Below are 26,138 nucleotides of genomic sequence, written 5' to 3'. Positions count from 1 at the left end.
CACTATATTTCCATACCATTTCTACAGTTCACAGTCAGCCAAATCAAGGCAAATGCCTTAAAGTATTTCGAGAAAATTGCATATCGCAAAATGGCAATAAGAGTATATGCAAGTTAATAAGACATTTGCAAACTTTTTGCAAAATGTTAGGAGTCAGTGCAGTTTAACAGAGGATTATGAAGCTTGAGGAACAATGCATTTCTCAAATAAAATGATCTGTCATGATAAATATTCATGATTTGTATATTCAATCTCCACCCCCAAAACTGAAGCCATTTTACAGAAGACAGTAAAGACCAGCAGCATCAACAGAAGAGCAAATCCACAACTAATACTGTAAGTTATAACCTTTCAGAGCACAAACTCCTTTATTTTAACTACCAGCAGCATATTTTAGAGCTGATAATGACATAATGTGTTATACAGGCTTAACAGTAGGTATTGCAGTCTATAAATTGTGCATATTTGTATTTATTTACTTATTGTAAATAAAGGAAACCTGCTTATTTGTGTCACCTACTCTAAATTGCAACGCTCTATAACGCATATGTGGTTATAAAGTGGTTATAACGTGTGAAGGGGCATCAGGATTGTCGTAATAATAATAATAATAGGTTTCGCTTATATATGACGTTGGATTAGGCATTTAAGTTAAAATCAAGTAGGCTAAAATAAAGTGTACTATGGTTAAATAACACGTTCACTCAAATGACGGTCTTTATTACATTTAAAATATAAAAGCATCTGCACATCGATCGATCATGTGACGGTTCAGAAAAGCAGGAAAACGAGGGGCTTGTGTCGTAATGTTCAGAATAGACGCGCATACAAAAACTCTCCCCCAAAATATCAATCAAAAAACGTGTTACTCTGGCCGCTTTTCCATTAACAACACAAAACTAAACTTCTAGTGCTTATAAAGCAACACTACAGCAATCACACATGCAAAGCATCTTCAAAAAATAGCCACAAGTTAAAACAACAACGCAATGAAAAACATGTGTCGCAAATATGAGGTGTTTTACGGTAATTCGGCTGCGCGGTCAATAGTTCACCTGGAAGCGTTCATTGTCACCTCGGGCACATGTAAATATCTTTAGACTAAAAACGGTAATAATGTCATCTATTAACATCTCAAAAGAAGCGCTTATAGGCTCTGCGACGCTTGGATTGATGTTTATAGGGGGCTATTATATGGGTAAGTCAAGTGCTGTTGTTTAGTGAGCCATTTTAAAACGGAAGTTCGTGTAGTTTGATACAATAAGCCGCATTTAAAGGCCCACGCACCCAATTAATTGAAAAGAGCAAATAAAATCAGCTATTAAAACAAACCAATCGTGAATTTGACAAAAGAAGCTGATTTAAGTTGTTAATTTCATAGCTGAATTCTGTTCCTGTTTTAATATAGGCAAAAATGAAAAACAGTCATATTAGGGTTGCTGCGGTATACCGGTTTCACGGTATACCACGGTATGAAAATTGATGGTTATCATACCATGTACATTTCCTTTTCTAAGGTATTGAGAAAAAAATGCACCTGGACGGAGATTCTCACATGCGCGTGCACATCTCCTTTATTCCTTGTCTGCCGGTCAGACTCATCAACTTGCGACACACACACACACACGCATGGTTGGGGTCTGACATGAGTGTGTGTGTGAGTTAAAGCAGTGCTTCCCAAATGGTCCATTTGGACTGGGTCACGGACAACAGGGAAATAACAATGCCATGGTTCTCCCATTGAAGATATTTCGGCGGCCGCCCAAGTGATCGACTATTTAGGACTGCCGAGGCAGATTTAATGATCAAGCAGACATGGGCAACATACGGCCCACGGGCTGGATCAGGCCCTCCACATGGTTTAATGTGGCCCGCGGCTCATTTATCTTAAAAGCGTTTTTATTTTTCATAGAATAAAGAGGTATTGCCCCAAGTGAAGGAGTTCAAGTACCTCTGGGGTCTTGTTCACGAGTGAGGGGACAATGGAGCGGGAGGTTGGCCGGAGAATCGGGGCAGCGGGGGCGGTATTGCACTCGCTCTATCGCACCGTTGTCACGAAAAGAGAGCTGAGCCGGAAGGCAAAGCTCTCGATCTACCGGTCAATTTTCGTTCCTACCCTCACCTATGGTCATGAAGGCTGGGTCATGACCGAAAGAACTAGGTCGCGAGTACAAGCGGCCGAAATGTGTTTCCTCAGAAGGGTGGCGGGCTTCTCCCTTAGAGATAGGGTGAGGAGCTCAGTCATCCGTGAGGAGCTCGGAGTAGAGCCGCTGCTCCTTTGCGTCGAAAGGAGTCAGTTGAGGTGGTTTGGGCATCTGGTAAGGATGCCCCCTGGCCGCCTCCCTAGGGAGGTGTTTCAGGCACGTCCAGCTGGGAGGAGGCCTCGGGGAAGACCCAGGATTAGGTGGAGAGATTACATCTCCACACTGGCCTGGGAATGCCTCGGGGTCCCCCAGTCAGAGCTGGTTAATGTGGCTCGGGATAGGGAAGTTTGGGGCCCCCTGCTGGAGCAGCTGCCCCCGCGACCCGACTTCGGATAGATGAAGATGGATGGATGGATTTCAGTTAACTGGCATTGGGACGTCACGTGTCTCCACAAGCGTTTAACATGCTCAGGGTTGCCAGATAAGAGATGAAACACCCCCAGTTTGAGACGTGTACGTGCACAAATGTTTAATATTCCGCCTAATGTAACACTTATTTTGTGCAATCTGGCAAGCATGCACGTCTCGTTTCTCCTTTGAACAAATTTGGCGATCTGTAGTGCAATATTCTGCTCAAAGAAAAGTGTTATATGGCCACTCTGTCCACTCTTGAGGCTGCTTGTGATGTTTGGTGCTACTAAGTTATATTTTGACAAAATGTTTCAGTTTCTTATGAAATAATCTAAAGGTCGAATCTATTAGACCTCATTTTATATCAACAGTGGCAGTTTTCGTTAACGTTTCAAGATGTGTTTCAGCTAATTTCTAGCTTTATTTTTCATAAATGCATTAATTTATTATTATTATTACTATTATTTAAGACTAGCACACGGACCATGGTAACGAGGAGCCCTTCCTTCTGTGTAATATGTGTATATGTAATATTAGGTAACAAACGGGATAATAATGGGCCCATATAATGTAAATATGCTCTTCAGTTTTTAAAAGGGGGAGAGAAACGTCCTGTAGATTTTGTTGTTGACATCAACAACAAACATGATGTCACTTGATGCATGTCCTTGTACTGGAAACCCATGAACAAAACTATCATACCATGAAAATCTCATACCGTTGCAACCCTAGTTAAAGCTCAATGGGGTTTAGATCCGTAACACTCTTTTCCAATTATCTGTTGTCCAATGTCTGTGTTTCTTTGCCCACTTGAAGTACCAATTTCCTTCCGAAACTGCAAAATATGGCCGCCAGTGTATATGTAAGTTTTGGTGTTGTGGGTAATTTGTTGTGTTAGTAGTACAAAGGACTCAACAGTTACACAGTATTTGTAACTACATTTAAATTCATGCATTTGGCAGACGCTTTTATCCAAAGCACCTTACAGTGCACTTATTACAGGGACAATCCCCCCGGAGCAACCTGGAGTTAAGTGTCTTACTCAAGGACACAATGGTGGTGGCTGTGGGGATCAAACCAGCAACCTTCTGATTACCAGTTTACCAGTTATGTGCATTAGACCACTCCACTATGGTTGCCTTTTCATCCAAAGTGTTCCAACCAAGTGGATTATTGGGGAAAAAGTAAATAAAAGCTTATGGACGCAACACAGTGTTGTCGTGGTTTTTAAATAATAATAATAATAATAATAATAAGATTTAGCCATTTCAAGAAATTCTTTGTTTTTTTATGCATTTGTGTATATAACATATTCAAAATACTTCTTTCTCAAGGCAAACGCAAATCGAAATTCTCAAGAATGTCATCAGGTAAAAGTCACGTGGGTGGCAAGGACGACCCTGTGATGCACTATCTCCTCAATCATTCCCTGAGGGAGCACCCTGCCCTTAAAAAACTGCGCCTGGTAATACCCGCTTGCTCTTATTTCCATCTCCAAGTTTATTTCTAGCTCTGTTTGACTGTCTTCATCATTTAAAAAGAACAAAATCTAAACTGATTTCATCTAGCAGTGCACAGTTGTATTATTTACTAACAATTATTTAGTATTTTTAAAGATTTAATCATATTCGGGGGGCAGGTTTCTTGGAAGTTGGGCCGGGATAGGTACAGAAAGGCGTGTCCTTTTCTTTAAAATAGCCAATAGCCTTTAGCTCACAGATGTAGATAAAGTTTGCATAGATCTTAGATACTTTAATGGATGTCCTGTAGCTGAAGGTGGAATTTAATTTAAATTAAAAATGTATTTTATAGAGAACTATGGAGCATAAATGGAATTTCATCATGGTGGCGTGCGAGCAGTCGCAGTTGATGGCGAATTTGGCCCGATTAATCAAGGCCAAGAAGGCTATCGAAATTGGTATGATTATTATTGATCCCAAATCATTGATGAAACACTCATCTATGTAAACGATGTTGCTGAACTGTGTGTATGCGTGTGCGCTTTAGGTGTATATACGGGCTATAACGCGTTGAGTATTGCTCTCGCGCTGCCGGATGATGGAAAGTTGATCGGATGTGACGTAAATGAGGAATACACCGACATTGGCAGACCCTTCTGGAAAGAGGTTAGTAAACACAAAAGGAAATGTTAGGCACAGTCAGACATACTGTATAAATAGGATATAAATATAATAATCTTACTCTCAAATTCTCTTAGGCTGGCGTTGAACACAAAATCGACCTGCGTCTGCAGCCGGCACTGAAAACTCTCGGTAAGAGCTGGACTCTATCATGGAGCATTTTGAACTGTAGTTTATAATCAAATATACAACAGTTATTTCCGGTCCTCGAATCTGATTGGACGAGAGATGTTCCATGAGCACTGATGGTGTGTGTCACTCCGCTTGTGTTCGTGCTGTTCTAAACTAAAGTGTAAGAGCAGTGCAGATGTGTTAAGAGTTACTGTATAAGTGTCTCTTACATGTATTTTTTATTTAATGTTTTGACATTACATATGTTAGCCAGCAGGTGGCAGCAAAAGATAATTTTTGTGTGTAATATGAGCCAGTTTGGTGACGTGAATCCATCAGTCATTGTTTACATACAACCGCGCTCGGTGATCGCTTGTATTACTATTACACTACTAAAGCTGGGAAATAACTTTAAATGAACAACTTCAGCATTAAGGCTCATCACAGCTGAGACACAACAGACTGATTTATTACAGAACTTATTGCTTACCTTTTACCGGAGTTTCCACATAGGAGAAAAAGTTCTGTTCAAAATGGCGGAGAACATTGCGGTTTCTATAGTGAAAGACTCCACGAAATAGGGAGAAATACCCCGCTTGGACGGCTATTTTTCCACTGAGAAAGCTGATCTTCAGAAAGCTGACAGCATCTCTGATTGGGAGTGGCAACATCTCTCTCTCTCTCTCTCTCTCGAACCAGCAACGGTAGATTCCGATCGGTCACGTAAGAAAGTAGTTTCATGCTCAGGTGCATCTTGTTTCCACTGATCATCCTTGAGATATTTCTACAACTTGATTGGAGTCCACCTGTGGTAAATTCAGTTGATTGGACATGATTTGGAAAGTCACACACTTGTCTATATAAGGTCCCACAGTTAACAGTGTATGTCAGAGCACAAACCAAGCCATGAAGTCCAAGGAATTGTCTGTAGACCGCCAAGAAAGGATTGTATTGAGCCACAGATCTGAGGAAGGGTACAGAAAAATGTCTGCAGCATTGAAGGTCCCAATGAGCACAGTGGCCTCCATCATCCATAAATGGAAGAAGTTTGGAACCACCAGGACTATTCCTGGAGCTGGCTGCCCGGACAAACTGAGCGATCGGGGGAGAACGGCCTTAGTCAGGGAGGTGACCAAGAACCCGAAGGTCACTCGGACAGAGCTCCAGTGTTTCTCTGTGGAGAGAGGAGAACCTTCCAGAAGAACAACCATCTCTGCAGCACTCCACCAATCAGGCCTGTATGGTAGAGTGGCCAGACGGAAGCCACTCCTCAGTAAAAGGCACATGACAGCCCACCTGGAGTTTGCCAAAAGGCACCTGAAGGACTCTCAGACCATGAGGAACAAAGTTCTCTGGTCTGATGAAACAAATATTGAACTCTTTGGCCTGAATGGCAAGCGTCATGTCTGGAGGAAACCAGGCACCGCTCATCACCTGGCCAATCCCATCCCTACAGTGAAGCATGGTGGTGCTGCAGACTGGGGCGAAGGTTAATCTTCCAACAGGACAACGACCCCAAGCACACAGCCAAGATAACAAAGGAGTGTCTACGGGACAACTCTGTGAATGTCCTTGAGTGGCCCAGCCAGAGCCCAGACTTGAACCCGATTGAACATCTCTGGGGAGATCTGAAAATAGCTGTGCACCGACACTCCCCATCCAACCTGATGGACCTGGAGAGGTCCTGCAAAGAAGAATGGGAGAAACTGCCCAAAAATAGGTGTGCCAAGCTTGTAGCATCATGCACAAAAAGACTTGAGGTTAGGGTTAGGCTCTTGCTCGTGTGATATTGCTTAAATACCCCTTTAATTGTGTTAGTGGTGTCTTTTGTTATTAGATGAGCTGTTGGCTGCAGGTGAAGCCGAGACTTTTGATTTCGTCTTCATTGATGCTGATAAACAGAACTACGACAACTACTATGAGAAATCTTTGCAGCTGGTCAGGAAAGGAGGAATAATTGCCATAGATAATGTAAGTTATTACGTACGGAAGCGCTGAACCTCAATGTGAAAAAAATACACTGAACTAGGTGAATTTGTTTTTAGGTGTCTTAGTGCCTTCCTAATCATATTGTCCTACAAAAAAAATATTTATGCAAAAAAATATCTATATATTGTTTTTTAAATCACTGAATAATCTTTACGTTTTTTTCCTCTTTTTAATGTTTTTTTTTTTCTCTGAAAAATCTCCTTGTTAGCCTAAAATGGTGACATTTTTATATTTTATTATCTGATGATTTATGTTCATCAAACAATCCGAAATAAAACCCATTGTTACACTTTGACAATGAATGCCACATAAAACATATATATTCATTTAATTGTGTGATTTCATGTATTAGCAGACTGTCTAACATGTTTTTTCTTGATTAAGATTTGCAAAACATTCTTATTGTTGTTTTATACTATAACATTACATTTAAAAATCAGCAGATAAAGCACCACAGACACGGTCAACTTGCAAGCATAAGATTTTATGCTTACTTATAGTGCCGCCTGGTGGCCGAGGTTGGTTCTGCATGCTAATTGTTACCTAGCAAGAAAAAACAAAGTTGTCATGTTTTGCTTCGGGGAGAATAAAAAAAAAAGAGAAACATTTATGCAAAAAGAGAGAGAGAAAAAAACAGTTCTGAATGGGAAAAAAATATATTTCAGAGAAAAAATTTAATGTATATATATATCATTTATTTTGTTTTGTTCAGCATCAGACATGCTTGTTTAGTGTCTCGGGTGTGTTGCGTTATAAACATAAAATGTTTAGGTCACTGTGTCAAGTTAAATATAGTTTAATACTCAATCTTTAAACACATCTTGAGATCTCTTAGTTCAGATTTGCGCTCCATCAAGTGTTTTGAACGCAAGAATGTAACACATGTTTGTGTTGTTCTGCTGAAGTGTTTCTTCACTGTATAAACTGTGTGTTACTCATACAGCTGAAGTTTCACTCACTGCCCCCTGGAGTAAACAGGTGGTACTACAAGCATTTCTCAGGACTCTTCCTTATTATGGTCCGTGATATTTTTTTTATTTTTGTATAAAATTAATCACACTGAATTAACACGTTCAATCGACAGCCGTAATATAAATATATATATATAAAAAAAAAAATTGCGGACATTTTTGTTTTGTTAAACATAGGTTCAGGAAGGCACAAAGATACCTAAAAACTCAATTTCACCTAGTGATTTTTTTTTTCACCTTACACTTCAGGGCTTCCGTAATTACATATATTCATTCTCTTTGGAATAACCATCATTCTTGGTAGTGTCTCAAAATTCAATGACACTCTGGTGACCCGTTATCTCAGGTCCTGTGGAGCGGGCGCGTAGTGAATCCAGCAGAGGGTGATGTGGACTCCATCAGCATCGATAAACTGAACAAGAAACTACACACAGACATCAGAGTGAATCTGAGCATGCTCACTGTGGGCGACGGGCTGACGCTTGCATTCAAACTCTGAGCTCATAGGAGACACACTAACATGTGCCATAACACACTGTAGGAACTCCCAAAAACCAATCACTCTTTTCCATTAACAATACTAATATAAAGCACCTAGTTGTTGCTACAGTATATAGACCTCTCTAAATCAATCACTTATGAGTCCCATCCATTGCTGTTAGGACACTTGCCTCATAACAGAGACAGCAAAGCAGTTCACTAGGTTTTGGAACAGCTCCTCAGGTTTCAAGGACATACTGTATGTGTTACTGTGGATTTGTAATCATTGTTTTATTGAGGATGTACGCTATTTTAATGACTGAAATGTGACTATATGAAGGCAAAGTTTTGCAGTAAAATTATCATGTTGTCAACTACTGATTATGTTTCTAAAAATTATGATTTTGACCATATTTATTTTTTATTTCCTGAAATATTTCTATGGTTTCACTATGAATATCATGGTTAATATATGGTTACTGTAGTAAAACCAATATATTAAAAATAAGTACAAATATATATATATTTTTTTTCCTGAAATTGTTTTGTGTTCATTGTCTATAAATTTATCATGCCGTATTTTCATTTATATATTATAAATTATGCAGGTTGGGTTAGGCTAATATGGAAGCCCATTTACGCCAAATAAAATGATACAAAGTCAAAAATATGAGATACAAATTCATAATTTTGAGATAAAAAGTCATTATTTAAAAATAGTCAAAATTATGATGAAAAGTTGAAATTATGACATGCCGAGTCATAATTATGAGATAAAAAGTAAAAGTTAAGATAGAAGTAAGATAGAAATTATGAGATGCCAAATCATGATAATGAGATTAAAAATTCTAAATTATGAGATAAAAAGTTAAAATTATGAGATCATATTTATGAGATACTAAGTCAATTATGTGATAATGAGTCATATTTATGAGATACTAAGTCAATTATGAGATAATGAGTCATATTTATGAGATACGAAGTCAATTATGAGATCAGTCATATTTTTGAGATACTAAGTCAATTATGAGATAATGAGTCATATTTATGAGATATTGTCAATTATGTGATAATGAGTCATATTTATGAGATACTAAGTCAATTATGAGATAATGAGCCATATTTATGAGATATTAAGTCAATTATGAGATAATGAGTCATATTTATGACATACTAAGTCAATTATGAGATAATGAGTCATATTTATGACATACTAAGTCAATTATGAGATGAGTCATATTTATGACATACTAAGTCAATTATGAGATAATGAGTCATATTTATGACATACTAAGTCAATTATGCGATAATGAGTCATATTTATGAGATACTAAGTCAATTATGAGATAATGAGTCATATTTATGAGATACTAAGTCAATTATGAGATAATGAGTCATTTATGAGATACTAAGTCAATTATGAGATAATGTGTCATATTTATGAGATACTAAGTCAATTATGAGATAATGAGTCATATTTATGAGATACAAAGTCAATTATGAGATAATGAGTCATATTTATGACATACTGTCAATTATGTGATAATGAGTCATATTTATGAGATACTAAGTCAATTATGAGATAATGAGTCATATTTATGAGATAATTAGTCAATTATGAGATAATGCGTCATATTTATGAGATACTAAGTCAATTATGAGATAATGTGTCATATTTATGAGATACTAAGTCAATTATGAGATAATGAGTCATATTTATGAGATACAAAGTCAATTATGAGATAATGAGTCATATTTATGACATACTGTCAATTATGTGATAATGAGTCATATTTATGAGATACTAAGTCAATTATGAGATAATGAGTCATATTTATGATACTAAGTCAATTATGAGATAATGAGTCATATTTATGAGATACTAAGTCAATTATGAGATGAGTCATATTTTTGAGATGCTAAGTCAATTATGAGATAATGAGTCATATTTATGAGATATTAAGTCAATTATGAGATAATGAGTCATATTTATGACATACTGTCAATTATGTGATAATGAGTCATATTTATGAGATACTAAGTCAATTATGAGATAATGAGTCATATTTATGACATACTAAGTCAATTATGAGATAATGAGTCATATTTATGAGATACTAAGTCAATTATGAGATAATGAGTCATATTTATGAGATACGAAGTCAATTATGAGATAATGAGTCATATTTATGAGATAATTAGTCAATTATGAGATAATGTGTCATATTTATGAGATACTAAGTCAATTATGAGATAATGAGTCATATTTATGAGATACGAAGTCAATTATGAGATAATGTGTCATATTTATGATATACTAAGTCAATTATGAGATAATGTGTCATATTTATGAGATACGAAGTCAATTATGAGATAATGAGTCATATTTATGAGATACGAAGTCAATTATGAGATAATGAGTCATATTTATGAGATACTAAGTCAATTATGAGATAATGAGTCGTATTTATGAGATAATGAGTCAATTATGAGATAATGAGTCGTATTTATGAGATACTAAGTCAATTATGAGATAATGAGTCATATTTATGAGATACTAAGTCAATTATGAGATAATGAGTCAATTATGAGATAATGAGTCGTATTTATGAGATACTAAGTCAATTATGAGATAATGAGTCGTATTTATGAGATTCTAAGTCAATTATGAGATAATGAGTCGTATTTATGAGATACTAAGTCAATTATGAGATAATGAGTCGTATTTATGAGATTCTAAGTCAATTATGAGATAATGAGTCATATTTATGAGATACTAAGTCAATTATGAGATAATGAGTCATATTTATGAGATACTAAGTCAATTATGAGATAATGAGTCGTATTTATGAGATACTGAGTCAATTATGAGGTAATGAGTCGTATTTATGAGATACTGAGTCAATTATGAGGTAATGAGTCGTATTTATGAGATAATGAGTCAATTATGAGGTAATGAGTCATATTTATGAGATACGAAGTCAATTATGAGATAATGAGTCATATTTATGAGATACGAAGTCAATTATGAGATAATGAGTAGTATTTATGAGCTACTAAGTCAATTATGAGATAATGAGTCGTATTTATGAGATAATGAGTCAATTATGAGATAATGAGTCGTATTTATGAGATACTAAGTCAATTATGAGATAATGAGTCAATTATGAGATAATGAGTCATATTTATGAGATACTAAGTCAATTATGAGATAATGAGTCGTATTTATGATATACTGAGTCAATTATGAGGTAATGAGTCGTATTTATGAGATAATGAGTCAATTATGAGGTAATGAGTCATATTTATGAGATACGAAGTCAATTATGAGATAATGAGTCATATTTATGAGATACGAAGTCAATTATGAGATAATGAGTCATATTTATGAGATACGAAGTCAATTATGAGATAATGAGTCGTATTTATGAGATAATGAGTCAATTATGAGATAATGAGTCGTATTTATGAGATACTAAGTCAATTATGAGATAATGAGTCATATTTATGAGATACTAAGTCAATTATGAGATAATGAGTCATATTTATGAGATACGAAGTCAATTATGAGATAATGAGTCATATTTATGAGATACTAAGTCAATTATGAGATAATGAGTCGTATTTATGAGATACTAAGTCAATTATGAGATAATGAGTCGTATTTATGAGATAATGAATCAATTATGAGATAATGAGTCGTATTTATGAGATACTAAGTCAATTATGAGATAATGAGTCAATTATGAGATAATGAGTCATATTTATGAGATACTAAGTCAATTATGAGATAATGAGTCGTATTTATGAGATACTGAGTCAATTATGAGGTAATGAGTCGTATTTATGAGATAATGAGTCAATTATGAGGTAATGAGTCATATTTATGAGATACGAAGTCAATTATGAGATAATGAGTCATATTTATGAGATACGAAGTCAATTATGAGATAATGAGTCGTATTTATGAGATACTAAGTCAATTATGAGATAATGAGTCGTATTTATGAGATACTAAGTCAATTATGAGATAATGAGTCAATTATGAGATAATGAGTCATATTTATGAGATACTAAGTCAATTATGAGATAATGAGTCGTATTTATGAGATACTGAGTCAATTATGAGGTAATGAGTCGTATTTATGAGATAATGAGTCAATTATGAGGTAATGAGTCATATTTATGAGATACGAAGTCAATTATGAGATAATGAGTCATATTTATGAGATACGAAGTCAATTATGAGATAATGAGTCATATTTATGAGATACGAAGTCAATTATGAGATAATGAGTCATATTTATGAGATACGAAGTCAATTATGAGATAATGAGTCGTATTTATGAGATACTAAGTCAATTATGAGATAGTGAGTCGTATTTATGAGATACTAAGTCAATTATGAGATAATGAGTCATATTTATGAGATACTAAGTCAATTATGAGATAATGAGTCGTATTTATGAGATACTAAGTCAATTATGAGATAATGAGTCGTATTTATGAGATACTAAGTCAATTATGAGATAATGAGTCGTATTTATGAGATACTAAGTCAATTATGAGATAATGAGTCATATTTATGAGATATTTGAGTGGGTTTTAGCACAGAGTATGCCGTCTTTCTTACAGGAATTGCATCGGTAGTAACATTCTAATGCTTAATGACCCCTGTGTGCCCTAGTTCCTATGTACACACCATTGGCCAGTTTATCAGCAGACCTTCCAGTTGTTTCTTTTCAGCTCTGGAAGCATCAGCGTTCATTGCCAACTCTTTGATTACTGCCACTGTTGAGCTAGATGTTTGAGCAAGGGGTAGAGCAAGATAAAGGTTGTCCAAGGTGGGAAGACAATGAAAAGATTTTGACCACAAGATTACCATCAAAATTCAGTCTTATTCCTGATGTAAAAAGGAATTCAAGGCCTAAAACCATGGGAAATGTCAAGTCTTGGTCTTTCATGACAAACAACGTTAAAGAATAATGATACCCATGCAAAGAGCAGTTCCATAAGTCTGTTCTTGGCTGGTTTGCCAAGTTTCAGAAGCTGACTTCAATTCTCCACAAAGATTCTTGTATCAAAGAAAAGGTGCTCTAGCCTTGCACTGTTGGCTTTTGATTGATCCAGATAAGGATAAAAGGACCACCTTGTTTCTCACCTCTTTCTGAACAGCAATGTGATGGCTTTGGCTCGCCCATGTTTGGGTCTGTTTGTTCCATTACCCCTTTGAGCATGTTCAACTTGTCACTACCTCCAAAAAGCTCTCTCCTCTGCTATATCACACTCCACCAGTGTACCTACTTTAACTAACGCATCAACAGATGTCACAGTTCCCCTTAAGATACTGGCAATCCTTGGGTTACAATTCCGCAAAGTGGTTTGCATTATTTCCTTTTCTGTCATAGTGGGTTTCCCTCTTAAATACAAAGCTCTATACTGAAAGACAAGGGTTCTAATGCTTTCATCCACTCTTTGTTTTCGTTCACAAATTCTCCTATATTCATCACACTTCTCCAAATAGTCAATAGGATCTTCCCCTTCCATGCTTCCAAACCTTGGGAACTCTAGTTTGATAGCAGCCTTATTGGGAAAACATTTGAGTAACTACCTGATGTCTGGGCAGCCATCACTGCTGAGGCCAGATGTATCACAGTATTGGATGTAGCTACAGGTGTCGATTGAATCAAAGATTTCAACTTAGCATCTCTTCTTTTCAAACAATCCATTATGGCTTCACATTCTGTTTCACAATGTTACTCTCTCTTTTAACCACCTCAGCCAACTTCTCATCTGGTTCAGTTTCTTGTCACTTCTGCATTTTTTTTTTAGACTTTCTTGCGGTTTATCTAGATTTAGATAGTATTTGACATTGTAAATCACTTAATTGATTACTTATGGGATGGATAGCTCTCTGATCTATTGATTCTGTGTCATTAGCATGTTTTGTACAATCTACTTCTAGCGTGTCCAACCAAACCACCAGACGATGGACCCTCGAGGCTATAGCCAAACTAATAAGGCTTCATCGTCATATGCTGGAGGAGGAGGTGGTGGTAAAAGTTCTTACTCTCCATCATAATCTTCAGCCTCAATATCTAATTCTAGATATAAACTACCAAGTGACTGAATAAGTTCTTGTAATGCTCAAGTCAAGTGACAAAGGGACCTGCAGTAATGTCTGGATCAAGGCTCGGTACGGACTCATCATCTACCTCACCGTTAGATGTGGCCATTTTACATTATCTAGAGGTGTGAACAACAATCAGTAATCACTATGATTACAATATACAAAAATCTAAATATATAACATTCACAAAACATTATTCAAAAAAGTATACACTGGACACAATTACAATGTTAGCAAATCCAGGTGGATCCCTGTTCGGGCGCCAACTGTGAAACACTGGCTATAATGAAACAACAAGTCTCACAAATTTGAGGGGGGATCATCCACCAACTGTATTTTTAAAGCACTTAACCCCTTTGGTTTGATACATCATTGAACATAACCACATAAAGACATGAGTCCACACAACCTTGCAATACTCTTCTTATAGAGGTAGAGGATACAAAGAGATCACAGTTGTACAATGAAGGAGCACTCAGTGGTTAATGTCCAAATTAAGTATTTAGTCCCCATTTCAGAACAAGTATCAAGGAACATTGCAGGAATAAACAATCCAAACGAGTATTAAGGATGAAGTATGCCTTTACACTTTACAATATTCAGGGTTGATGGTTGTTACAGCCCATGCACCCACAATGAAAATCCTCTGTATACCAACTAAATTCAACTGCAATCAGACCAAACTTGAAATATCTCATATACATATATACACAACCCAACCACCAAAACCAAAACCATCACTTACATTGAGCTGAAAGAACAATGATGTTCCTCAAAATAGGGCAAACACAGCGGCTTGAACAGAGATGAGCTCCTAGCCTTGCTACAGCACATGGCTACAATCGTACTCACTCCTCTATGAAAGCGTACGCTAACATGATTACCTTCCTAACCTCCCCCTAGTGACAGGGAGGAAAACTACAAAAGGAACAGTTGCACCAAACTGTTACAACATCATACACTTACACTTATGCTCATCTTCTAATGATTTGAGGGACTTCAGAAGACATGACGTTTCTGGTACGGAAACAAAGCGAGCAACGATGCTCCTTTTTTTATAGTGCATTGTGGGATTTTTTTAGGGAGCGAACGTTTCAGTGCACTGAAACGATTTGGGGAATGAGACAGCCCTAAAAATGGACTCACTGATCAGTGCCCTGACGACTGAACTAGGGAACTGATAGAGATGCACCCGATCTTAAACAATCAGAACAGTGGGCGTTTACATTGAATACTTCAAAGACCAAAGAGCTTAAAACTGAGCATTTCAGACAGTTTTGGTGCAATAACTATTATAAGTAGACCTCAGGGAAGATGACAAAATTATATAAAAAAAAAAAAATGTCATGATCCTTTTAAAGTTACATTATCCTAATGATGCTTACTACTACACCTGGAGTCGAAGTTCAAATCCAGGGTGTGCTGAGTGACTTCAGTCAGGTTGCCAGCTAGATTGGCCCTGTTGCTAGGGAGGGTAGAGTCACATGGGGTAACCTCCTCGTGGTCGCTATAATGGGGTTCTCGCTCTCGGTGGGGCATGTGGTGAGTTGTGTGTGGATGCTACGGAGAATAGCGTGAAGCCTCCTCATGCACTATGTCTCCGCGGTAACGCACTCAACAAGTCACGTGATAAGATGCGCGGATTGACGGTCTCAGACGCGGAGGCAACTGAGATTCGTCCTCCGCCACCCCGATTGAGGCGAGTCACTATGCCACCAAGAGGACCTAGAGCGAATTGGGAATTGGGCGTGCATAAATTTCACATGGAAACCATCAACTATGAATGACACAAATATGATACAAGTTTCTCTGAAAAATAACAAAAGTTTATTGGTTTCAAAACCCAGATAAGAAAGTCAAATAAAAGCAACACCTGTTACTAATAATACTGTTAGCATCTTTAATCTCTTCCTTATATTCAATTATCAAAACGATTATTGTAAAACAAAAACAACAATGCTGCAAAATGTTTAAGCATAAAGTTTAGAATATTTTAAAACCCAAAGGCACTCTTATTATTATTATTATTATTATTTAAGAAAAACAAGATTACACAAAAATCGACATAATAAACAGGTAAATGTGATCTAACAGGAAACCATCTTAAAAACTACAGAACTTAAGACAAATTCATACATGCAATAAATCACAAATATAATCCTATGAGAGTATAAATAACACAATTTTAATGATTTTAATTTTTTTATGATATATCAATAATAAAATAAACATGTAAAATTAAGTAATAGAGTAATAGTTTTAATTTCCGATTGAAGGCTCTTGCTCTGTTACTGCATACTGACTTCGGTCTTCAACTGATGTAACTGTAAAATACACACAAAAACAATATTAATACATGTCATTGAACTAGAAGTCCATATTGCTTTTCTCTGCTGATATTGTCTTTGTGAACAAACATTTCATCTGTGGATTATATTGATCTCGTTTACCTTTCGCTCGGTTGTATTTGAAAACCAGTATGGTTGTCAATATCAGACATGAACAAAATGCCAGAAGAAAACCGAGAGCGTATAAGAGATTGTACATCTGACCTGCTGAATGTGACACTGAAAAAGAGACACACAAGCACATGATGATGCAGTATATCTGAACAAGTGCACATGAATGTGTTGAGCATCCCAAACATTGCATTTTGAAAGTAATTATTATACCTTGAAAGAGAAGGTGAAATTAAATTGTACAAAGTCATTTTACAAACAGGGCACAAAATCTAAATATATGCAACAGTAAATAAAGATTTAATAAAGAAAATATTTTCACAAAGGTCCAAAGCCCGTCAAAAGTGCTTTTACTGATGGCACTGTGGTGCAAAATGCAATGCATTCCTAAAAATCGCTTGAAATAAATATTCATATTACTGTAACAGTATAGAAGAGAAAGGAGAAGTCAGTTTGTATTATAACAATGGCACACTGAAATAAATGATGAGTTGGATTTGCTTAAAATGCCAAACCCTATATGTAGCATCAAGCATTTTAGCTGGAACATCTTTTTTTAGATATACAAAAATGGCCAAAAGTTTGGAATAATGTCCAGATTTGCTCTTATGGAAAGAAATTGGTACTTTTCTTTACCAAAGTGGCATTCAACTGATCTTAAACTACTTCAAAGAGTTCTCATTAAAAAAAATCCTCCATATGCAGCAATGACAGCTTTACAGATACTTGCTATTCCAGCTTTCAGTTTGTCCAGATACTCAGGTGACCTTTCACCCTCACTTCCTGTAGCACTTGACCTTTCAACCCACACTTCCTGTAGCACTTGACCTTTCACCCCACACTTCCTGTAGCACTTGACCTTTCACCCCACACTTCCTGTAGCACTTGACCTTTCACCCCACACTTCCTGTAGCACTTGCCATAGATGTGACTGTCTTGTCGGGCACTTCTCACGCACCTTACAGTCTAACTGATCCCACAAAAGCTCAATGGGATTAAGATCCGTAACACTCTTTTCCAATTATCTGTTGTCCAATGTCTGTGTTTCTTTGCCCACTCGAACCTTTTCTTTTGGTTTTTCTGTTTCAAAAGTGGCTTTCTTTGCAATTCTTCCCATAAGTCCTCCTGAGTCTTCTCTTTACTGTTGTACATGAAACTGGTGTTGAGCGGGTAGAATTCAATGAAGCTGTCAGCGGAGGACATGTGAGGCATCTATTTCTCAAACTAGAGACTCTGATGTACTTATCCTCTTGTTTAGTTGCACATCTGGTCTTCCACATCTCTTTCTGTCCTTGTTAGAGACAGTTGTCCTTTGTCTTTGAAGACTGTAGTGTACAAGCATTGTATCGCCTTCATTCCTCAAAACAATGATTGATTGATGAGTTTCTAGAGAAAGCTGTTTCTTTTTTGTGCCATTTTTGACCTCATATTGAGCCTAAGACATGTCAGTCTATTGCATACTGTGGCAACTCAAAAACAAACACAAGACAATGTTCAGCTTCATTTAATGATCCAAATATCTTTCAACTGTGTTTGATATAATGGCAAGTGATTTTCTAGCACCAGATGATACATTTAGCATGATTACTCAAGGATAAGATGATGGAGTGATGACCAGGGCTGGACTGGTAATCCGACACACTTTGGGGCCAATCAGGGGCGGACTGTCCATCGGGAGAACTGAGCGGGCCGGTGGGTCGGCCGACAAATGTATCAAATGCGCCGCCGCATTATGTAGAACGGACCACAAAACGGCACCGCGATATGCAGAAAAGGACAGCGAACACCCCACCACCCTGGATCACTCAACAACTTTCGGCTCGATTTCTCTTCCCAATCCAGCCCTGGTGATGACTGCTGGAAATGGGGCCTGTCTAGATTTGATCAAAAATGACATTTTTCAAATAGTGATGGTGCTGTTTTTTTACATCATTAATGTCCTGAATATACTTTGTGTTCATTTGAATGCCACTTGGTGAATAAAAGTACCAATTTCCTTCCGAAACAGCAAAATCTGTCCATTATTCCAGTGTATATGTATATACGCCGCTCAACCACAACATTAAACCACCTGCCTAATATTGTGTAGGTCCCGTTCGTGCCACCAAAGCAGCGCCAACCATTCAGAGATGATATTCTTCTCACCACAATTGTACAGAGTGGTTATCTGAGTTATTGTAGACTTTGTCAGTTCGAACCAGTCTGGCCATTCTCTGTTGACCTCTCTCATCAACAAGGCGTTTCTATCCACAGAACTGCCGCTCACTAGATGTTTTTTGGTTTTGGCACCATTCGGAGTAAATTCTAGAGACTGTTGTGTGTGAAAATCCCAGAAATACTCAAACCAGCCCGTCTGGCACCAACAATCATCCATGCGATTATCTAATCAGACAATCGTGTGGCGGCAGTGCATAAAATCATGCAGATACGGGTCAGGAGCTTCAGTTAATGTTCACATCAACCATCAGAATGGGGAAAAATGTGATCTCAGTGATTTGGACCGTGGCATGATTGTTAGTGACAGATGGGCTGGTTTGTGCTAGAGTTGATTTACTAACGAAGGCTTGGACGCATCATTTGTTCTGAAACAGCAACGGCAGATTCTGATCCGTCGCATAATAAAGTAATTCCATCCACAAATGCGTTTTTATGACCGTACTCAGTTTTTCCTCATTTTATTTTAACTTGTGCATTGAACTGTTGTATATAAGCAATATCACACTCGCAGTCGTGCTACGGCACTCGTGCCTCCAGCCGAATCTCAGCAGTGCTGATGTAGGGCCATATTGCACTCTTACTTGTGTGATATTGCTTAAATATATATATATATAGATATATATATTGAATCGCTACCTCTGAATTCTTTTTTTTCCATAGGACTCCAAATGTTGCTGCACAACTTGACATGCTGCTATAAGAAAAGATGTATATTCACTTGTTGATAAAATTGTTAAAGGGAAAAAATGAGAAAAACTCATAAAGGGTTTAAATCAATCTGCACTTAATGCATGTGTTAAACAACTGCGTACACACACACACACACACACATACAAACACACACTGAAATAGGGGCGACCAGGACTAGATGGCTAGTATATCTCAGCAACTAAGGTTTTGAGTAAAAAGTATACAAATGATTAAGTCATTATAATGTAACACAGGGGTAAAAAAGTAATAAATAGTTTTTGCACACCCAGTTTTCCCCTGGCACACCCAAGCCTGGTTTCTGGGTGCCACTGCTCTGAATATGTTCTCTGGGTGCCACTGCTACAGGTTTGGGTCTCTCTGTGCAAATAAAACAGAACACAATCTACATGTTTGAAAATCATCCTTGTTGTTGCATGATAGGGTAGTAAAACAGCACTTACCAGATACTGTTATCATAGCTGCATGACTGTAATGTGTGTAGTAGTTTCCTCTTTGAGACCTGCAGTGGTACTTCCCTCCATCAGACACTTTCACATCACTCAATGTTACAGTTTGTGCAGAATCGGCATTTATTTGTTTTCCGTTTTTATACCAGAGAATCATCCATCCAGTTGAGTGTGTGAACTCACAGCTCATATTAACGGTGTCTCCTGTGAACACTGAACTCTGGGGCATCACAGTCACAGTTGGTTTTGGTGGGACTGTGTATATAATGATATAGTGGAAACAATAAATGACATACAATGATTGGCATTCATGTCTGTATCCTATCATTCATCAATGGGGTTTAATGACACGTTAGTTTCAACATAGAAAGCATAGTGATATAAGGCGTGACGGTGAAATGTGTCTGTAAAGGGATTAATAGAAAGGAGGAGGCGAGAACCGGCTTGATAATATAAATAATATTTTATATAAAACTGAACCAAATAGCCAAACACACACAAAGGTGTCGGACAGCTGCCCGTAAATCTCTCTCTCTGTCACACTGCCATCTTTGGTCAGCCTTTATCCCCGCCCTCCGCCCTCCCTCATTCTCTCAGGCCGGGGAGACCCCGGCATGACGTTCAAACCCCCTTGTGCCCCGTCTGCCGGCAGGTTATCCTAGCCTACCTTGGTGAGGTAGGGGACAAGGGGAGTGAAACCAAAAAAAGTGCGGCACCTAAACGGCGTAACGATGATTGTGCCAAAATAACCAAAACAATTTAAAAAGAGAGGGAAAGGCTCTAGGGCAGACTGGCTCCTCCGTCCCCCGGCAGATGGAAGCAGCTGCTCCGTTGGGGTGGATGGCAATGGCGAGGACTCTCCCGCGGTGCATCCCTACTCCTTCCCGGGTTTCGGCACCAGTGTAAACGCATTAATGGAAAGGATGAGGCGAGAACCGGCTTGACAATATAAATAATAGTTGCATATAAAACTGAACCAAAAAGACAAACACACACACAGGTGTCAGACAGCTGCCCGTAAATCTCTCTCTCTGTCACACTGCCATCTTACGTCGGCCCTTATCCCACTTGAGGGCTAATTAGCCTGATTAGGGGCCGGTGTGCAGAATCATGACCTGGCTCCGCCCTCCGCCCTGCCAGAGTGTCCATCTGGCCAGCACATGTTTACACAGAAATACACCACATTCTACACTAATAGTAGACCGCGATGAACACAGCACGTCTTGTAAACAGAGTAACTGTGTTCAATCTGACTGTGAACACTCACCTGAAACAGTCAGTGTAACAGCATCACTGACGACTGATATTGCTGGGTCACTTGGTTTCTCTCCTCTACAGCTGTAGTTTCCACTATCAGACTCATTAACAGTTCTGATCTTGAACTCTTGAGTTGATGTGTCTGAGGATTCTCCATTCTTGATATAGCTGTATGTCCACTTGGTGTATACTTCTGTGTGTATGTAACATGTGAAAGTGACTGTCTCTCCTCTGAACACATGTTCATCAGGCTCTACGTGCAACACAGGTATGAGTTCTGCTGTGTACACATACAAGTGAGAGAAGACTCAGAGCTGTTATCTTGGCAAAGGGAGGTTGCACAAAGTATTTCATTCACATTAGATGTTAAAAGTAATGCATTTTTGAAATGCCACATATATGAACTTATGATTTAGGATGTAATGCATTTATGATTTATGTTTCACCTTCAGTGTGTCCAAGGTAGCCGAGAGACATTAGCACTGAAAGACAGAAAAAAACATATCAATGTGTCAACGTATGCAACACTTGAAGAGTGAAGATGATAAAAGTGCTTTGTTGCAGAAGTCTACCACATGTGATGTGTTTAACTCTGTGGCATCAGTTGGCACCACAAAAATACACAAAACACAATTGCCTATATTTAAAAAAAAGAAGAAGAATTTTTAATAATTCATTAAATAATTATTTCATCATTTTTGACCGGCATGGAGTTAAATTGGTGAAGATGAGATGAAATCTGTAGGAAAAGTTGCAACTTTGGTTACGTGGTTGAGTGAGATTTTGATGACTAGAAACTAGAACTATATTTATATATTTGTAACACCACAACACAAATATGCAAATAATGATCAGGGCTCACTTACGAAAATGAATGTGTTATTTGCCATTTCAAATATACACACACACACACTATTGTTTTACCCGGTACAAAATGTTCTTTGGTGGTGGCAAAAGTACACAGTCATCCACACACTCAAATGGACTGCAGTTACTATATAATAAACATAATTATATAAGGAATATTCTGGGGGAAATACAAGTTAAGCTCTAAAATCTGGGTTACAGTGAGGCACTTACAGTGGAAGTGAATGGGGCTGTTAAAAAAGTATAAACACAAGACAAACAATTTGTGTGCAAACATGATTTAGTGTGATTACATCACTTTCTAAGCTTCTTTTGTCAAGTTATAGCCAATTTTATAGACCTACTTTCCCACTACTTAGTAGGTCCTCGTGATGGTGTAGTGACTCACCTCAATGCCTCCACTTCTGAGAGCGTCAATCCGCGCATTTGATCACGTGACTCGTTCTGCATCCGCGAGACTCGCAGCATGTGGAGGCTCATGCTACTCTCCACGATCCACACACAACTCACCACATGCCCCATTGAGCGAACCACTAATCACCACCACGAGGAGGTTACCCCATGTGACTCTACCCTCCCTAGCAACCGGGCCAATTTTGGTTGCTTAGGAGATATGGCTGAAGCCCAGGGCAGCTGCCTATTTTGACTGGGACGGTACTTGCGTAGCAACGGGCCAGACCAAAATACTCAGCGGCCCACCTGAAAAACTCCCGGTGCTCCCGACAGCCAGTCCGCCTCTGGCCATGATGTAGTAATGTCAACAAACCCTAAAACCCTAAAATGACCCGAAAAAGTTTTAACAGATGAATTAAATTAAGTACTTTTCTAAAATTATAAGCATCTCATTTCTGCCTTTAATCCCTCCAAATATTGTCCCCATTGACTTCCATTGTAAGTGTCTCACTGTAACTCATATTTGTTTTCTTTTTTCTTTTTTTAAAGAAAAGGAGGAACAAGTCGAAATACATTTTTGTGTTAATCAATATTATGCCACAAATGCTGTCGACTGAGCTTAATTATATTGAACCCGTAATATTCCTTTAATTGCATTTCATGTTTACATTGTATATAATGGAGTTACTTTTATATATATAAATTATATATATATATTTATTTTTTTACTTCAAAGTGCTTTCGGAAATCAAACTAAAGTACAACCACAATAATAAAAATAAATATTGTGAATTGTATTCACCCGGTGCTATATTTTATGCACTAAGGCGTATGCGTATTAATGTCATATGCTAACATATGCTGTTGGAAAACAAGTTAATGCCCGTGTAAGCAGAGAGTGCTAGAAGATGGCCTGCCTGTAATCTTGACCTGTCTGTGAATGAGAAAGTCCATAATATGGCAATGAATAATCATAATCAGGCTTTTAAAAATTACAGCTGCCTATTTGTGTGTCATAAGAGTGTGAGAATGAGCGTGAAAGCCTTTCTCACACCAAATGTGTGAGAGTAGACAACCTTCCTGAGCCCCTAAGAAAAACTATGAATGCATTTGTGTGCTCTTGCTAAACATTTGTGGTCCACCGAGAAACTTGGCATTGGCTTGCAGAACTTTGTGCTTTTATATATGCATTACAGTGGTTGAATGCGCTGCAGGCTATTGCTTTCTTTTTTGGGGAAATACTGTATCATGTAAACTTGTCAAGAGTGAGAGGATACAGTGACTCTTTATTACATCATAACAGTTTAGAAATCTGATATATGGCATATAAATGTTCTTATATGGTTTTTGCAGATCCTTTCACTGAAAATGAACATCTTTGTACATATGCAACATACAGTATTTCAAAATCATACAAAAATGTCAGTTATTATATGTATCTGCAGGGTTGGCATGGTAACGGAACACATGTAACTCAATTACGTATTTAAAATTACAAAATATAAACAAATGTATTCCATTACAGTTACAATTTAAATCATTGGTATTTAGAATACAGTTACATTCAAAAAGTGTTTTGATGACATGTTATTGTCATTTGTTTCATTTAATATTTAAACATTTATCCATATAAATTAATTAATCCAAAGTGCATTTGAACAGCGGTGAAACACTTTCTTATAATGTCTTATGATTCATACGAACAGACAGAGAAGTACGATTGAAGTACGTTTAGAGCAGAAGAAATAGAAATAAACCTTGTGTAAATTGTTAGCTTTATGCTAAGCTAAAATGCTATTTCTAGCTATTTTACATGCACATGTTATCAGACACGATCAAGAAAACTCACGTTAGATAATAATTCATTTTTTTCTAGTAAGACCTTTGATATTAGGGCAAAAATCATATTCTTGATAATAATTTTTGTATTATTTTCATATCTAAAAATCCTTAAAACAAGATCAATCTAACTTGTTTTAGAAACAACACTGCGTAAGATATTTAGTTTTTCAGAGAATGTATTTTTAACATGTGTATTTTGAATTTTTATAGTCAAAACAACTGAAAAAAAATCTACCAGTGCTGAGGAAGTAATCCAAAGTATTTAGATTACATTACTGACCTTGAGTAATCTAACGGAATCTGTTACAAATTACATTTTACAGCATGTATTCTGTACTCTGTAGTGAATACATTTCAAAAGTAACCCTCCCAACCCTGTATATATGTAGCATGTTTTCCCAAATAACAGACATTTGCATATTATATAAGCACAAATATCTGAACTGTTATTTTATATGTATATACAGTATATAGACATTTATAAATCCCCTCCATATCAAGGGAACGCAAATGTTTGCACGTTAGTAAAATGTTCACAGAACATATAATGGTTAGTTGCAATGCACCACAACATTAAAACAATTAAAGCATTTAAAGACAAACTTCAAACTTTGAGCCCAGAATCATGAATTCTGATGCATTATTGTAAAGTTATTTAAGCATGTGACAAATGCCTTTGTGTGTGTGTGTGTGTGTGTGTGTGTGTGTGTGTGCATGAGTACAGTCATTAGTTTTATTTTCAGCTGACTGTATTTTCTAAAACAAAGAAAGACAATTGAACATCATTTAGAATAGATTAATAAAATACTCACAGATTAAGAGAGGAAGCGCTCTGGACTCCATACTGTCAAATCAATTCTTCTGTGTGTTCTTAACCAAGCATTTTCTGTGTTCAAGGTTTTATTTCATACTTCAGGAAGTGACAGACAGAAAACCAGATAAAGATAAGCCGCAAGTCAAGTTCTCTTTTCTTACTCAAGTTCTCATATTGAGCTATGAAAGCGATGCAATTTAAAAATGTAGCACACATACCATCATTTACATTCCCTTTCATGGCTGTCTGCCAGAAAGAATATAAAATATTGGTATTTTATAGTCACTTATCTATGATGCTGTAAACACGTCATTTTCAATATCAGAACGTATGAAACAATTACATTAAAATCAGTTTACATTTACATTTCTGCATTTGGCAGACACTTTTATCCAAAGCGACTTACAGAGCCCTTATTACAGGGACAATCCCCCCGGAGCAACCTGGAGTTAAGGGCCTTGCTCAAGGACACAATGGTGGTGACTGTGGGGATCGAACCAGCAACCTTCTGATTAACAGCTCTGTGCTTTAGCCACTATGCCACCACACTCAGTTTATGTGTAGTGTGGCGGACAGAGATGCACCGATTGCAATTTTCTTGGCCGAATTCGATTTCCGATTTTTTTGCAAGTGTGACCTGCCGATACCGATTTTTCCCGATTCCGATTTTCTTTCCAAGAACCATTATTGACCACATATACAAACAAAATCTACCTTTCTTCAATGCAACATTTTATTTTCATAATAAAATAAAT

General features: G+C 37.3%; 2 protein-coding genes across 3 annotated transcripts in view; one reads left to right on the top strand and one right to left on the bottom strand.

Annotated features, from left to right (window-relative positions):
- The first annotated feature begins 254 nt into the window (after positions 1-254).
- Positions 255-8,782, top strand: LOC127626448 (catechol O-methyltransferase domain-containing protein 1-like). Of its 2 annotated transcripts, none has more exons than XM_052102224.1 (7): positions 255-336; positions 3,890-4,020; positions 4,368-4,473; positions 4,563-4,681; positions 4,774-4,828; positions 6,645-6,778; positions 8,114-8,780. In XM_052102224.1, the coding sequence occupies exons 2-7, from the start codon at positions 3,916-3,918 to the stop codon at positions 8,264-8,266; spliced, it is 672 nt and encodes a 223-aa protein (XP_051958184.1). In that variant the 5' UTR covers positions 255-336; positions 3,890-3,915; the 3' UTR covers positions 8,267-8,780. The 2 variants fall into 2 exon arrangements, with proteins under 2 accessions (XP_051958184.1, XP_051958183.1); XM_052102223.1 differs by lacking the exon at positions 255-336 and adding an exon at positions 971-1,198 and having other exon boundaries at positions 8,114-8,782.
- Positions 8,783-16,665: 7,883 nt separating this feature from the next.
- The window catches only part of LOC127626712 (B-cell receptor CD22-like), a 9,794-nt gene continuing 321 nt past the window's right edge, over positions 16,666-26,138 (bottom strand). The window contains exons 1-7 of the mRNA XM_052102684.1: positions 25,382-26,138; positions 21,914-21,949; positions 21,478-21,747; positions 20,205-20,465; positions 20,030-20,121; positions 16,930-16,944; positions 16,666-16,701 (exon numbers count right to left, since the gene is read on the bottom strand). The exon at positions 25,382-26,138 is cut by the window's right edge and continues 321 nt beyond it. Of these exons, the coding sequence (XP_051958644.1) occupies positions 16,666-16,701; positions 16,930-16,944; positions 20,030-20,121; positions 20,205-20,465; positions 21,478-21,747; positions 21,914-21,949; positions 25,382-25,412 (741 nt within the window). The 5' untranslated portion in view covers positions 25,413-26,138. The remainder of the gene's footprint in view (positions 16,702-16,929; positions 16,945-20,029; positions 20,122-20,204; positions 20,466-21,477; positions 21,748-21,913; positions 21,950-25,381) is intronic.

Source organism: Xyrauchen texanus, chromosome 33 (assembly GCF_025860055.1).
Source record: "Xyrauchen texanus isolate HMW12.3.18 chromosome 33, RBS_HiC_50CHRs, whole genome shotgun sequence".
Lineage (NCBI taxonomy): Eukaryota > Metazoa > Chordata > Actinopteri > Cypriniformes > Catostomidae > Xyrauchen > Xyrauchen texanus.
Note: the sequence above shows the minus strand (reverse complement) of the source record. Positions and strands in the feature narration are given on the sequence as shown.